Source organism: Cydia splendana, chromosome 2 (genome assembly GCF_910591565.1).
Source record: "Cydia splendana chromosome 2, ilCydSple1.2, whole genome shotgun sequence".
Taxonomy (NCBI): domain Eukaryota; kingdom Metazoa; phylum Arthropoda; class Insecta; order Lepidoptera; family Tortricidae; genus Cydia; species Cydia splendana.
The window spans coordinates 10693987-10710507 of NC_085961.1; the positions used below are offsets into that span (position 1 = coordinate 10693987).

At 36.1% G+C, this 16521-nt stretch overlaps 1 protein-coding gene and 1 long non-coding RNA gene across 11 annotated transcripts in view; both read right to left on the reverse strand.

The window, feature by feature from the left end:
- Positions 1 to 3371, reverse strand: part of LOC134803641 (heterogeneous nuclear ribonucleoprotein R-like) — a 35643-nt gene extending 32272 nt beyond the window's left edge. For 2 of the 10 annotated variants that reach the window (XM_063776465.1, XM_063776428.1), the window contains exons 1-3: positions 2964 to 3369; positions 2335 to 2537; positions 1805 to 1916 (exon numbers count right to left, since the gene is read on the reverse strand). In XM_063776465.1, coding sequence (XP_063632535.1) covers positions 1805 to 1915 — 111 coding nt within the window. In that variant the 5' untranslated portion in view covers position 1916; positions 2335 to 2537; positions 2964 to 3369. Of the gene's footprint in view, positions 1 to 1804; positions 1917 to 2334; positions 2538 to 2963 lie in introns of all 10 variants that reach the window. The other 8 variants (XM_063776470.1, XM_063776453.1, XM_063776446.1 and 5 more) reach the window with 6 other exon arrangements.
- LOC134803758 (uncharacterized) overlaps positions 1 to 16258 on the reverse strand; it is a 102777-nt gene extending 86519 nt beyond the window's left edge. The window contains exon 1 of the long non-coding RNA XR_010146015.1: positions 15958 to 16258. This is a non-coding gene — a long non-coding RNA (uncharacterized LOC134803758). The remainder of the gene's footprint in view (positions 1 to 15957) is intronic.
- Positions 16259 to 16521: the final 263 nt, after the last annotated feature.

Consider the following 16521-nt stretch of genomic DNA (forward strand, 5'->3'; position numbering starts at 1 on the left):
TGACACCTTAGTAAAGTTGGTGTTTATTAAAACAGGTGTACCACAATTTAGCTAGTCATCTAGGAACATAAACGAAACGCCTGAAAAACAAATCCTGCCAAAGTACCTATTCGACGTTTTTCAGTGAACTCACTAGATGGCGTTTGGTGGTAAAAAGTGGACGTCAAAGTGAACTTTTGACATATATTTTACCTTCACTATTAATTTATTTTAATTTAGTCAGAACAATGGTCTAATCTAATGGACTTTTATCTAAATGCAAATTATCTTTATATTATTACATACTCGAGTATGACCTACCTATGTACTGTGAACTACTACTATGATAATTCCCTAGTCACAGTCAAATATCTTTTTAAAAAGTTCATGTAGGCATGCCTATATAATATGGCTAAGACAAATGCATACCCTCCAACGGCCCCAACCCCTAAATATCCTAAAGGAAAAGGAGAAAAAATCTGCCAAATTAAACAACTAAGTACCTCAAGTTAAGGAATGTTCTCTTTAAATGAACAAGTACCTACAGTGGAAACTTTAATGATCAACAATAAAAGCTGGCATTTAAATATCTTGCTGCCTACTGAAGGTCAACATGAGGCTTGTCTTGTCACTCAACAATGCACAGACAAGGAAAACATGATTATGCCATATGCACCCAGACTAGGGGCACTAGATATTAAAATCTTAATGTTTTACTTTCTGTATAACATTCTATAGGTCATCCAGCACATGGCAACTGTTTTAAAATAACAATCTTCAGTATCTTGAGGTTCTACAGGTAAACAGATAGGCAAGAGGTCAAAACATTAACCCCAGTATCAAAGAGAAAGTTTATACCTCAGGGAGATAGTGCTGTAATTCAGACAGTTGCCAACCTATGACAGAACCAAAGTTGCTATACAAATGACACTACATTTGGATTCTAGTTATTTTTGTTTGTGTTTAAAATAAAACAGTTATTAGGATATTGTCAAAAAGTGGCAATACACAATATGTACCTAACTAATATAATGTTCAACGTTCAAAAGCAAATAGATAGGAATTTGTTTAATCTTGAATGTTGAATAACAAAAGATAAGGTAATTAGGTACCTGTAGTATCTACATAATTTATAAAGTGGCCACATAACATAACACAATGTCAGATGTGAAAGTAAAAAAAGTACTAGTTTATAATTTCTAACAGTGGCAAAACATTGTTTAAAGTAAATCATTGTTTCATGGTTATGAAAATAAATATAAAAAATAAAGGAAATATATCTTTCTTATAAAAATATATTTCCAATAAGTATTTAACATAGTACCTATATAATATAAGAAACCAAGGATAAGGATACTACAAATCTTGTTAGATTCTTATTGGAATGAGTTGCATTTCTACTGGAAGGAGCTAAAGGTGGAATCTAATAAGACAATAAATATATGATGAATAATGATTATGCCAAGGTGAACAACATTTGGCCCCAATTATGTATCAGACATATTGCCTGCTTTGTTCTAAATTCTAGAATTGTTTTCTGGAATGCCAACGCAGAATCAAAATAAATAGCGCAACCCACTCTATATATTTTACATCGGCAACTATTTTGATAGGTATATATAAATCTTTTATTAGCTGTGTAGCATTGTAAATAAATCAAAAATCATACACATGGTGTGATATCTGTTAAATAACAAAAACTTATTCCAATGTATAACGAGTCTACGAACAGAAAAGTAAAAATATTAATATTTAAATTTAAGCACTGTACATGCTACAGTTAATGGTTTCTAGTAAAATTAAAAATATAAAATAAAATGCTTACCTTGGGGTCTAAGCCATAGTCAATTAGTTTGCGGTAATCTGGTGTTCGGCCAATGTCGGAGTCCTTTCCGGGCACCTCTTCAATGGATATTTCTCCATTACCCTCCGCCATTCTGCACATTTATTAAACTTTTGTACACACAACACACTTGTTTCTGAATATTGTGGAGCTTGAAATTGAATAGTGGGTACTTGAAATCTATTTTTTTAGTACATAGGCTAGTTACTTAATACACTTAGAAATTATTTTTTTCTATTGCTGGTCTGGTGATGATGTCATATCGTTGCTTATCATGAATAGTGGCATAAAACAAAATGAAATGCCGTTCGATTTTAAATCTTACCAGTAAAAGATAGAATATTAAATGCAATAGCATTTTATTTTGAGTTGTGCCACTATTCATGATAAGCGTCGAATGACAAAATTCCAATGAGCCACGCTAGTGAACAGTGCTGACTAACAGTAAATCGTAAGCAAAGACACATGTAACTTTGTGTAAATGTGAACTTTGGGAAAATAATAATATTTACCTTATTTTGTAATTTTTGTAATTTTGGAAGAAATTGACAATTCTCTAATCGTCCGAAAAACAAAAAAACAAATGCTGTTCAAACATATGAAACTGTGAAACAATGGGATTGTGCACTCCTCATTCCATCCGGGTGAAGGTAAATTTCAAATAGCGAATGCGCGGGTCAATGCATTCTAGTGAAGTGACACGTTTTTATTTAGCCTAAAAACAAAAAATCGGTAATATGTCAAAAGTCTTAACAATGTCCCTAAACAATAACGGGGATGCGAAATCCAGCGGTCAATGACCGAAATAACACATCAGAGTAAACTGTGACAGTTCTTTATAAACTGCTACACACATCACTTTCGATGGAATAATCACTTTAAAACACTTTTAGAACTTCTTTTGAGGCGATTGACAAACACTAAAAACTTTCCGCGCATGAAACTTTGCTGAATGCAAAACTGCAATAAGTTGAGAGTGCAACTGCATTGCACCCGATAAGAACCGGCCGGCGCGCGCCACTATTTCCAAATAGAATCCAGTTAGAATCACTGCAGATTATACGGAAATATTTAAATCACCATTTCACATAAACACTTTACAAATGATTCTACAGGAAACACTGTACACTAAAATAATTACCTATTAATTTTGCTAGTTGGTGGCCGAGACAGATATGGCGGCACCGCGCGACGTCAACGTGACCGCCAATACGGGGTTCTCATAACGACGCGAGCGGGATATGCAACGAGGAGTGCATTCAAAGTTTCAAAGGCACTTAATTTGTTTATAAAGTTTAAAGAATCTCTCTGTTTTAAGCCTAATTTGCGACCGCAGCAAGAGTAAGATATTTTTATTGCACAGAGAGTTTTTGCAATGGTTGCGAATAATTTTGAATGTGAAAGAGCGCGGCGCGTCGCGCAAGGCTGCCGGCCGCGAGGTGAGACAGGCAACGGCAAGACGGCGGCGAGCGAGAAGCCGAGAGTGAAGGGGGGAGGGTGTTGCAACCCGCGGTGCAGGCGTGCAGCAGCGACGCCGCACCGAGCTCGCCTGCATACTTGCATATACACGCACACTCGCAAACCCTCTGACCTTCGTTACTCGTAATCGATTCACTGTCCTTTGTTATTATAATAGATCCTTTGGTCAAAAATTTGCACCTCAGTTTCTTTATGTGTCCCTTTATTTGAAGTTTTGTACACTGAAAATAGATAAATAGTGTTTATTATTTTTATTTTATAGCTTGATTAGTGGATCATTTAAACATTAAACTACCTACTTTATTTTTATTTACTAAAATTATTATCTACTAAAATATTCCAACTAGAATCTTGCAAAATAATTAAGATATTTGCGAATTGGAATGTTCTTCCGGTAGGTATCGCAATTTTTTAAATCTTATTAGTATGAAACATCACAATAATGGATACTCTTTAAAATAGTAGTCAATTAATTTAGATATAAGTACCTACCTATTTGAATAACTGAATAAAGTTACGTAGGTACTAGATATCCATACTAATTTACTAACTTCTTTAATTAATAATATCTCTATAATTCTATATATCTTCTATAATTGTGTGAAAAAAGTACTTATAAGCTAATTTTATAAATTACCTAAGTAGGTATTGGTTGAAATAATAAGTTTGTTTTACCACTAATTCTACATACCTATTCTACGATTACAAAAATCACACGGTCACTAATCGACGTCGTCCAATAGAAGAACAAGGTTCATTACTCTTTGATATGGAAACGAAGGGATAAAAGAGTTAATCGCAATAACCCCTTGCTTTAGTTCGCTTACACCTGCTGATCATCGAAGCCGTATGTGTTCACGAGCCGAGCGAGACACATTCACATATTTAAAACTGGCCTTCGTACTTCGTTTGTATGTGTAAGAAACTCGGATCTGTATCCGCCGCATTATGTGGGTAGGTAGGGCGGCTACTGCGGGTGCTTTGCTTTATGCGGACAAGGTTTCAACCAACTCTCACCGCGACTATCGCCCTTACTCATAAGTATTAATAAAGTTTAAAATAACTTAAAAGTGAATGCAGACTCTTCCTTCACAAAGAAATCGACTGAAGTATGTAGCAGCACGACCGTAGGACACAGACACTTCCTTTCTCACATTTTCTTGATATCAATAGCATTAAAGGTTTAAAGTGCAGCGTTAAAACGAACTCTTGTTCTGTTTCCGGCGTATGCCTGTCTTGCTTGAGAAATAATGCTTTCGCTCACTTTAAATTAAATTAAATCTTTTGCACCGGGTACCCTATATTACCAAAGTACCGATAGTCAGCTCGATTCGTAAAAAAAAATCGGTACTGGTCCTGCAGGTTAATTAGGACATCACAACACTATTTTTGAAATTTGACAGATTTCTAAACAACTTTTCTTTTTATGGATTTTTTGTATTCAGACAGTGTTAGTATAGTTTAAGAATATTTATAACTTATTTTACGAGTTTTATATGTACCTAAGTATGTAAATATTATAATATATGGTTTTATATTCTTATATATAGTTTATGATTACTTTATAATATTTTTTATTCCCAATCCCAATTATCGTTACTTGTCACCTCTTGTCACTCAGGCTTAGAGGATATAACCAATTGTTAATTACTCCGAGCACTCAGGTCATATTATTATCAAATCATACCTAAGTATGTCAGGTGAGGTTGTATTATAATTTTACACAAAGATTAAATTTAGTCTATGGGTTGTCATTGTCATGTCACATCGATAGTCTCCATAGATCATAAGTGGTCACATCACCGTAAGTAATTTTTTTAGCATTTTTATATGGAAGGTAGAGGTACTTCTACACTCCATACATTTTTAGTAAATTAAACCTATAAAATGTACTTGTCATAATACCTAACACCTAGAAGTCCCTGTTTACAATTGCCTTGCTTACTTTATGTTCAGTAAGTACCCAATGACTATAAAAATAGGTAGGTACAGTCGCCATCAGATATATAGGAGCGGCCAAGGTGTTCACAATATCTGAACACGCGCTCTAACGCCCTGACAATAGAGGCGTGTTCCGATATTTGTGAGCACCTTGGCCGCTCCGATATATCTGATGGCGACTGTACTTATACCTACTAATCATAACTGACAATCTTTCTATAAATAACCATTTTACAAACTCCGCTCGCCGCTTATACGTAAGTACTCCTCTAAGTCTACAGTATTCGCGATAAGGTACATTGTGCGTGTATTAAATACAACAGGTTCATTGACCTGTGCCGTTTCGCGCCGTATGTTGCCGAATTTTTATTGTGTCTGTAGATTTGTGGGTCGCGCACTAGCTGACGTCGAATTAGGGCCCACCGGCTCAGACGACGGTGACGTCACCGTCAAATCAACCTAGCCGGTGAATCTAGTTCTAGTTACCGCATTCACCAAACGCGTACTACACATTTAAATAGTTGCCCTAATCTAACTGGCTTTGAATAGACCTACTCTCGTCATCGTGCCTATCATATGTGTCGAGGTCAATGCTATGTTTATTTTTTGCGAATTCAAGGGCGACATTTAGCCGATGCCGATTCCGTCTGTGCTAAAAATTGGTCTGTACTTATAACGTAAAGGCGTTTTTCTGCGGTTAGTGTTAGTGCAGGGTTTGTCAGACGCAGTTGAGGCGTGGAAGACTCCCATGCATTGTCGCAGAGGTTCTCGACCTTTGCAAAGTGCGGCTTCGCATATTCAATAGAGAACAGATAAGTTTTGTTTTGTTTTCGTTATAGTTATAGGTACGCGCAACCATGGCTGTGTTGGCATGTTAAGACTGGTAGTAATATACTGATATGATTAGGCATTGATTAGGCATAGGCGCAAACTACTAAGATAGGTAGGTATTTACTATGATAGCATAAAAATGTAGACGACGCTCGCCGTAGCAAAAATGTGAACTTGGGTGAATCAACTTTTAAATGTCCACATGATGAAATTATGGATTTTTATTTTTATTTGTTATTGTCCATATTTATATACTTTATTTAAAAGATAAGTTTCTCTAGTTTATGATTATGTATAAAGCAGAGCTGTTTCTTTAACATTTTAGTGAATATGACGAAAAAAATTCAACAGCCCAAATCTGCCCTGTCCCCTGGACCACTATCCAAAAGTATTTTTAAACATACTAGACATCAATTATTGTTTAAACAATTATTTTAATTACATTAATTAAACAATGCTGTATAATTTTTTATCTTTATATATGGCATATACTCACGAAATTTCACAATATATCCCTAAAATATATCCCCTGGACAACTCTTATTTCACATAATCGGATTTTTTAAATTAAAACGCGAAATAGTTATAGTGATGTAAGAAAATTGCTCCTGCTACTTTGTTTTATATTGTGTTATTGTACCTTTAAAAAAAATATGAACTGCTCTTTAATTTACAAAGAAAAAAATAAAGATATCTGTTTTTCAATTTAGGGACAACTTAGTTGTCCCATAGACATGTCTGGTTGTCCAATGGAAATATTAATAATAAATCTTAAAGAGGGTACTAAATTAAACAAATTTAATAATATATCAGAATGCACCAACATATATATGTATGTTAGTGCTTTCTGATACTTTATACCTTTTTGTTTCAGACCCTATAAAAATCTAAAAAGTCCAAGAGACAACCAAAATGTCCTATGAACAACCACTTCCGTTGTCCAAGTGACTAGTTGTCAGAGGGACTTATCTAAAACTTTGAGCCGTATAATAAATTCTAAAGATTTTTTGTGTTTATTTCACCCTTACGGTAAAATATATGTGAAGTAGTATCTGGTACAATACAATTTATTGTAATATGTTAAGTATTTATGTATTTATGCCAGTGGTCCGATGGACATATAATAAAGCCACCCACACTCTCCAACAGTACTCGACCGACTGTAATCGAAGTTTCGTGTAATCAAAATGGCGAGTAGGCCTATCTGCTTACCAGAAACTTGAACTTGTCGTCAAGTATCTTGCTACGTTATATATATTTAGATTTCATAACCAATTTATGGTTGTCCAGTTGACCTGCATGACGTGGATAATTCAAGGGACAAAATTTAAACGCAAGAAATTCATAAACCGTTACATGCAAATATAACAAATCGGTATATTTTATTGATGATACTTATCCATAAAAATGATAATGTGTTTAAATATCAATTCCACAACAGTATTTTTTTCATAACACAAAATTTTACGGTGCACTGTTGCAAGGGGACAATCCGTCCTACTATGGAAAACCAACTTTTGGTCTGTTGGACAACCAATAAAGAACGGGTAAATTGTAAACAAAATGAAATGTTTTGTAATAAAATGTTAGAAAATATTAATAGGAACATAACGGAATACTAAAAAAACTCATACTTTTGTATAAATTTGTATTATCGATCAGGGACTCTGTCCGTGTGACGTTGAACACTTAAAAGTTGATTTACACTAAATGTGACGTTCCACAGTTATGACAAAAATTATGTAGGTATTGTATAGGTACCTAGTATAAAAATATTTAAAATCGGACAAATTTTTAATATGACCCGATATGGATCGATGATATTGATATGTTTCGATTTTTGATATGGTCCGATTTTTATACTATCTACTTAAATATACATGTTTTAATGTCATAATCGCCGGGTGGATGTCACACTCACAGTAGCCAAACATTCAATTTACAAGTCATCGATGCGAAAATAGTAAAATACTAGCTGTTGCCCGCTACTTCGTCCGCGTGGGCTACTTTTCCGCGTTACTTTTCTTCTTCTTCTTCTTCCTCGCGTTATCCCGGCATTTTGCCACGGCTCATTAGAGCCTGGGGTCCGCTTGACAACTAATCCCATGATTTGACGTAGGCACTAGTTTTTACGAAAGCGACTGCCATCTGACCTTCCAACCCAGAAGGGAAACTAGGCCTTATTGGGATTAGTCCGGTTTCCTCACGATGTTTTCCTTCACCGAAAAGCGACCGACAATTAGGAAATAATATTTCGTACATAAGTTCCGAAAAACTCATTGGTACGAGCCGGGGTTTGAACCCGCGACCTCCGGATTGAAAGTCGCACGCTCTTACCGCTAGGCCACCAGCGCTCCCCGCGCTACTTCCGCGCTACTTCCGCGCTACTTTTCTTGCATTCTAATAATATGCTCTTATAACAACGATTCAAGTCCCGCACTTAAAAAAATGTTTGACCTTCATACAAACTTTCATCCCCTTTTTCTCCACCTTAAGGGATGAATTTAGACAAACGCTGAAATTAGTTATCTTCTCTTTTAATGAAATAAGTTTTTACGAAATTAAATATTCCTAGCTTAAAATAAAATTTGAATCCTATACAAATTTTCAACCCCCTTTTAACCCTTTTAAGGAATGAATTTTAAAAACGCTGAAATTACTTTTCTTGTATTCTAATAATATGCCCTTATACAAAGATTCAAGTTCCGCACTCACAAAATATTTGATCTCCATACAAACTTTCAACCACTTTCTCACCACCTTTGGGGATGAATTTTAATAAATGCTTAAATTCGTTTTCATGTTTTTTAATTTAATACCTTTTTGCAAAGTTTCAAGTTCCTAGCTTAGAGTCTGTGCGGAAAGAGAAGAGTCGTGGGATTTGAGGGCGCGCCAGTGCTATTTTATGGTTTTTGTTATGCTGACAACACTGGTCACGTGATACTTGAATCCCTTTTGTTCCGGTTTTTTACCACGGCTTACTAAACGGATCCTGGTGGTGGTGTCGGCTCGTCAACTCAATCCTCTAATTTAGCGCAGGCACTAGTTTTCTTTTTAAAACATACTTGTTTTTATGTCTCAGATACTAAAAAGTGACAGTGCGATTGACAAAACTGCTAAAACTAGATAAGAATCTGCCCAATACAACTGTAATTTTAGTACCAAACAAGATAGAGTCTCATTTATGCTCTGCCTAATCTGTGCAGTCCAATAGTTATTTTAATACACAACCGGGTAGATCTGGTAGAAATTGGGTAATAGAACTGTAATTTTACTATCTGGGATATATTTCACCCATTGTAAACTTGACTTGTAATGTATGTGTACATTATTAATAATAAATATGAATATGAATAAAAATAGTGCATAAGTAGGTAGGCCTTATTCGGATATGTCTGGTTCTCTCATCATCTCACGATATTTTACTTCGCCGAAAAGTTTCATTCATGTCTTCAAAATACATATTGACTTCTTGGGCTCATTTTACTCAGAATCAGTTGTACATTCACGCCTCATACATGAAAAAATGTGTCCAAAGATTTCCTTTCTAGATCGTCACATTCTTGTATGAAATTATTTTTATTTGTATGAACCTGACGCACTGGCAAAAAAAAATCATACAAAATGTTGGGACATATTTTTTCATGTATGAGGCGTGAATGTACAAATGATTCTGAGTAAAATGAGCCCAAGAAGTCAATATTTTGAAGACATGAATGAAATGTACCTACACTTTTTTTGGAAAACGCTCAACTAACAGAACCTAGTAAACGAACTTACAAATAAAGAAATATTTTATTAGAAAAAGTTTTATTCTTTGTAATCGAAGTCTGAATTAAAATATTCAATGTCACTTATGTTTGAGCTAGCTTCAGAAGTTCAGAACAACCAGGGACACTCATAGAACTACGTATCTTCATCTGAACTGGATGTGCTTGAATCCGGCACGTAGATTACGAATTCTTGCATATCACCTACTTAGCGGTCTTTTATTCGAGATACCGTAGGTACTTTTACACAATCCTGAAAAAAAAATTACATATATAAATATGCATAAAATGGCATATCACGACTATTTGTCAGTTATTTTAAAGATCATGAATGACCTGCATATTTATGAAAATTAATATATTTTGAATGAATATACTTACCGATTATGTACCGGAGACAAGTTACTTAGGGGGCTTATTAAATAGGTAATTATTTAATATTAAATACTACATCAACACCCGTGAATAGCGGAAACACGTTCCGCGATATTTTGTAAGTCGATAGTCGGCTTTTAGCCGTTTTCTTCCCGCTGACAAAACCGAACAATGTTAAATATAATTTTCCTTGTGGTTTTATGTACGGTTTTATCGTGTTTAGAAAATATTTTATACATAAAACTAGCGGTTTTTGTTAATAAAAATATACAATGACAGAAGTTTGTTTACTTTTTACAAGACAGGTGTCAAAGGTTTGATTGCCATATAAAATGTAAAATGTTAGTTCCCGTTTCTGCCACGACTCTTCTCTTTCCGCACAGACTCTAAAATAAAATTTGCATCCCAAGACGAACTTTTATCCCCTTTTTAACCCATGTACCTGGTAATGTTTATCGCAAATAAAAGATTCTTATTCTTATTCTTAAACGTTGCAATTACTTTTTTTGTAATCGTCGTTTTTTGTAATTATTCCTTTCTAAGAAGTTTCAAAGCATTTGTAATGGATTCAAACTTTCAACCCCTTTTTATTTTAACCCTGTTAGGGGATGCATTTTGCAAAACGCTGAAATTACTTTTCCTGTCTTCTAATAATATCCCCAAATACAAACTTTGAACCCCTTTTTCACCACCTTAGGGGATGAATTTTCAAAAACGCTGAAATTAGTTTTCTTGTATTTTAATTTAATACCTTTTTGCAAAGTTTCAAGTTCCTAGCTTAAAATAAAATTTGCACTCCATGTCGAAATTTCATCCCCTTTTTAACCCCATTAGGGGTTGAATTTCCAAAAACCTTGCAATTTTTGTTTTATTATTTATTTGACGAGTGAAAATTAAATTTGACCCTTATATAGCCACTGCGATCTAATCAATCAACGCAAAAATTCATGAAAATTCTCATTAGGTATAACACATAGGAGTCCTCTAATAGTCAGCAATGGATAGTTAAAGTTCGGTATTCTTACTGACCGCTGAATACGCTCCATAGTAACTAATACCTACTTACTCGAGTATGTCGTCATTCTTGAGTTTGTGGTCGCGTACCAAATTTATGTGCAAAAAAAGTACCGATCGTGAAAAAGAAATTACAGAGATTAACCTTTTGGACGCCAATGACCGATATATCCGCACCGCAGGCCTGGTAGCACGGTCGCATTTTTATCTCTTATCACTATGCCTGTCTCGTTCTAACGACTATGTAAGTGCGAAAGTGACGGGCATAGTGATAGACGATAAAAATGGAACCATGCTGCGCCCGCAGGTCCAAAGACCGATTAATCGGTCACAGACCACAGAGCAACATAGACCTACGTGCACATACATAAAGTTCAATTTCAGTTTTGACACTTCGGTGACGTGGCGTCCGAGTGACAAAGTGAAGCTTTTGTGTTTGACACGGCGTCGAAAAGGTTAAAAAAAAGAAAACTTTTTGATTAGGTATTGAAAAAACAAATTCATATTCAATTCAATAGCCAATGTTTAAAATATCTTTTTAACCTTTTGGACGCCAATGACTGATATATCCGCACCGTAGGTTCAACGCCAAAGACCGATTAATCGGTCACAGACCACAGAGCAACATAGACCTACGTGTATATGCATAAAGTTCAATTTCAGTTTTGACACTTCGGTGACGTGGCGTCAGCGTGACAGCTTTTGTGTTTGACACGGCGTCGAAAAGGTTAACGAGTGTTTTTAGAGTACCTACCTATCTATTGACAATGACTTCTTATCGATAAAGTGGCTTCATTTTCAACCGACTTCAAAAAAGGAGGAGGTTCTCAATTCGGCTGCCTTTTTAGGGTTCCGTACCCAAAGGGTAAAACGGGACCCTATTACTAAGACTTCGCTGTCCGTCCGTCCGTCCGTCCGTCCGTCCGTCCGTCCGTCCGTCCGTCTGTCACCAGGCTGTATCTCACGAACCGTGATAGCTAGACAGTTGAAATTTTCACAGATGATGTATTTCTGTTGCCGCTATAACAACAAATACTAAAAACAGAATAAAATAAAGATTTAAATGGGGCTCCCATACAACAAACGTGATTTTTGACCAAAGTTAAGCAACGTCGGGAGTGGTCAGTATTTGGATGGGTGACCGTTTATTTTTGCTTTTTTTTTTGTTTTTTTTTTGCATTATGGTACGGAACCCTTCGTGCGCGAGTCCGACTCGCACTTGCCCGGTTTTTTTTAATGTTTGCTCGCGCAGAACCCCTTTGTTTATGAATCGATTTAAAAAATTCCAAATCGGTTCAGTAATTTTTAAGAAAATTAACAAACAAGCGGTTTTTACCAAGTCTTGAGTTTCAAACTGTATTGAAATCGGTTTTTATTTTTTCAAAAGTTTTCTAAGTAGGTATACTCATTTCACTAATAGAATTCCTGTATTCTCTAGCGGCGTTTCGACGCCGCAACGGGTCTCTAGTCTATTTTATTATTTTATACTAAAATTATGGATGCCCTACAAGAGAACTATCTTTGAGTCAAATTTCTTTTAAATCCAAACGTATAAAGTTACAATCATTCATGGTTCACTTCGCAGTAGAAGGTATTTGCCTAAATCTTGCACCTATTTCCTTATAGTGGCCCGGCCAACGAAAGAAAAGTCTTCTGGAAATCGATTTACGCTCACGTCGTCTCGGGTATGGGTGAATATGGTATCGATGCATTCAGTGTAATGCCCTGAACCCAAATATATGAGATGACAAGCGCGAAAGTGGTGGGGGTAGTTGCTGTGACGTCATAAAGTCGGGAGTACTAACTTTTTTAGGGTTCCGTACCCAAAGGGTAAAACGGGACCCTATTACTAAGACTTCGCTGTCCGTCCGTCCGTCCGTCCGTCCGTCCGTCCGTCCGTCTGTCACCAGGCTGTATCTCACGAACCGTGATAGCTAGACAGTTGAAATTTTCACAGATGATGTATTTCTGTTGCCGCTATAACAACAAATACTAAAAACAGAATAAAATAAAGATTTAAATGGGGCTCCCATACAACAAACGTGATTTTTGACCAAAGTTAAGCAACGTCGGGAGTGGTCAGTACTTGGATGGGTGACCGTTTTTTTTTTTGCTTTTTTTTCGTTTTTTTTTTTTTTGCATTATGGTACGGAACCCTTCGTGCGCGAGTCCGACTCGCACTTGCCCGGTTTTTTGTTTTCGTTTAAACATACCATGTGTGGTACCAAATGGAAAGGCTTTGTGAGTAGATCACAAATATATAACATACCGTAACATTTTCAATACTTGGTCTAACAAATTATTAGAAAACGTTCAAAAATTTCACAATCCACAGTTGACTTCGAACTGCTATAAATTGAAAATGACTGAATGGATTAGTCCAAAATAGTAAGTGTAACTGTAGTAAGAAAAAAAAACAAACCCTCCCCCCCTCCATTTTTCATTTGCGGGCGTCATTTTCAAAATTTATATAACCTGTGTCACTACCACAATTCTGACGAATTCAACCACACCTCACATGTCAAAAACCGTCTAGCCGTTTAGGCACGCCCTACAGCCCAAACGGCTGGACGGTTTTTGACATATGAGGTGTGGTTTAATTCGTGAATGAAAAATGGAGGGGGGGGGGTTTCGTTTTTTTTCTTACTGCAGCAATATGGGTACCAAATGAAAGCTAGTGAAAAGACCACTACAAAAATATATGTCAACAGTCGGGTTTTTTTGTTTGTTTTAATAATAATTGTAGTTTAATGTAACAGAAAATTATACTTTTTTCAACTTGATGTACTTTTCTTACTTTTTAATATATCTGGTTAATTATTTTTAAACATTATAAAGAGGATATTCACAGTCTCTTGGTATGTATTTTGGACCAATCCATTCAGCCATTTTCAATTTAGAGCACTTGAAAGTCAACAGAGGATTGTGAAACTTTTGAACGTTTTCTAATAATTTGTTAAACCAAGTATTGAAAATGTTACAGTATGTTATATATTTGTGATCTACTCACAAAACCCTTTCATTTGGTACCCCACATGGTATGTTTCAAAGAAAATAAAAATAAAAGTTTGTACTGCCGACTTTATGACGTCATAGCAATTACCCCCACCACTTTCGCGCTTGTCATCTCATATATTTGTGTTCAGGGCATTACACTGAGTGCATCGATACCATATTCACCCATATCAGAGACGACATGAACGAAACCTAACCTAAAACTTGAAAAAACGGCCTTCTATTAGTGTAGCTGCAGTAAAAGAAAAGAGATGCAGCATATTTTCGCAAATACGGCGAAGTGAATAAGAATAAGTTCCATCTAATTAATAATAAATACCTATACCTAATAATATACCTACACCTAGTATTTAAATGAAACAAACTAAACATTTAACAGCTCCTGAGATCATTTTTAGAAAGTATTGTCAATGAACAAGAGAGAGATTAAAGGCGTGGCTAAACCATTTCCGCCCCATCACCCGCACCACCAATTCCAAAACACCACGATTTTTTATGCGGCCCTATGCAGTAGTGTAAATAGACCGTAGTAGGGATTGGATTTGGGTCAACCGTTCCTCGATGTGTATCTACAGATTCTAACAGGATATCAATTGTGATACTGTTTTATAATTTTGTAGGTAGTTGGTACATTAATTTACGACTTGGCATTTTTGATTTGACCACAAATGTCGTCCCCGTAATATTTATAGAATTTAATATTTTATGGTTTTCGGAGACGGTGGGCTTACCTATGAGCACTCTGCAAGATTATGCCCTCGTTGGAGCTTTTTAGGGTTCCGTACCCAAAAGGTAACACGGGACCCTATTACTAAGACTCCGTTGTCCGTCTGTCCGTCCGTCCGTGCGTCCGTCCGTCCATCCGTCCGTCTGTCACCAGGCTGTATCTCGTGATCTGTGATAAAATCTGATCTGAAATTTTCACAGATGATGTATTACCGTTGCCGCTATAACAACAAATACTAAAAACAGAATAAAATAAAGATTTAAGTGGGGCTCCCATACAACAAACTTGATTTTTGACCGAAGTTAAGCAACGTCGGGCGGGGTCAGTACTTGGATGGGTGACCGTTTTTATAGATAATGGTACGGAACGCTTCGTGTGCGAGTCCGACTCGCACTTGCCCGATTTTTTCCTGTATAATCAATCTTTTTCAGAATACTGGCTAAATAAAAGCTAGAATGATTCCCTGGACCAGGCTTTCTTTTTTATTAGGTACCTATATAGTAGTTATCTTGTTAGTTTTCTCAAGGAAAAGGACGCAAAAATAGTATTAATCAGAGCTTTTAGGACATAGAAAATGTGTACTGTAGAAATTACATACAGTTTTGCGACGTCGTCCTTTTCGATTTATCATAAAAATATCTGGAAGACCGAGCTTAGCTCGGAAAACATAAAAAAAGCGGCCAAGTGCGAGTCGGACTCGCCCATGAGGAACCCTTCATGCAGCAAGGAGCAGCAAGTAACAATAAAATTGCGGTTTACGATTTATGACGTATTAAAAAAAAACTACTTACTAGATCACGTTCAAACCAATTTTCGGTGGAAGTTTGCATGGTAATGTACATCATGTGTATATTTTTTTTAGTTTTATCATTCTCTTATTTTAGAAGTTCCAGGGGGGGGGGGGGGACACACATTTTACCACTTTGGAAATGTCTCTCGCGCACACTATTCTTATTCAGTTTAGAAAAAAATATATTAGAAACCTCAATATCATTTTTGAAGACCTATCCATAGATACCCCACACGTATGGGTTAGATGAAAAAAAAAAATTGAGTTTCAGTTCTAAGTAGGTATGGGGAACCCCCAAAATTTATTGTTTTTTTTTCTATTTTTGTGTGAAAATCTTAATGCGGTTCACAGAATACATCTACTTACCAAGTTTCAACAGTATAGTTCTTATAGTTTCGGAAAAAAGTGGCTGTGACATACACGGACAGACAGACAGACAGACAGACATGACGAATCCATAAGGGATTCGTTTTTTGCCATTTGGCTACGGAACCCTAAAAACTCACGCGGCGCGCCCCGCTCACGCGCCGCCCGCAAAACGCGCCTGTGTGATGGAGCTTTAAGACCTAGCTAGATCGATTTTCCGGCCCCTAAAACCCCCATATAGCAAATTTCATCGAAATCGTTAGAGCCGTCGTTTCCGAAATCCCCGAAATACTTGGTATATAAAAATACATGTAAAGATATATGTATAGGTATACAAGAATTGCTCGTTTAAAGGTATACTTAGGTAAGATTTCAAAAGATCTGTCCATGA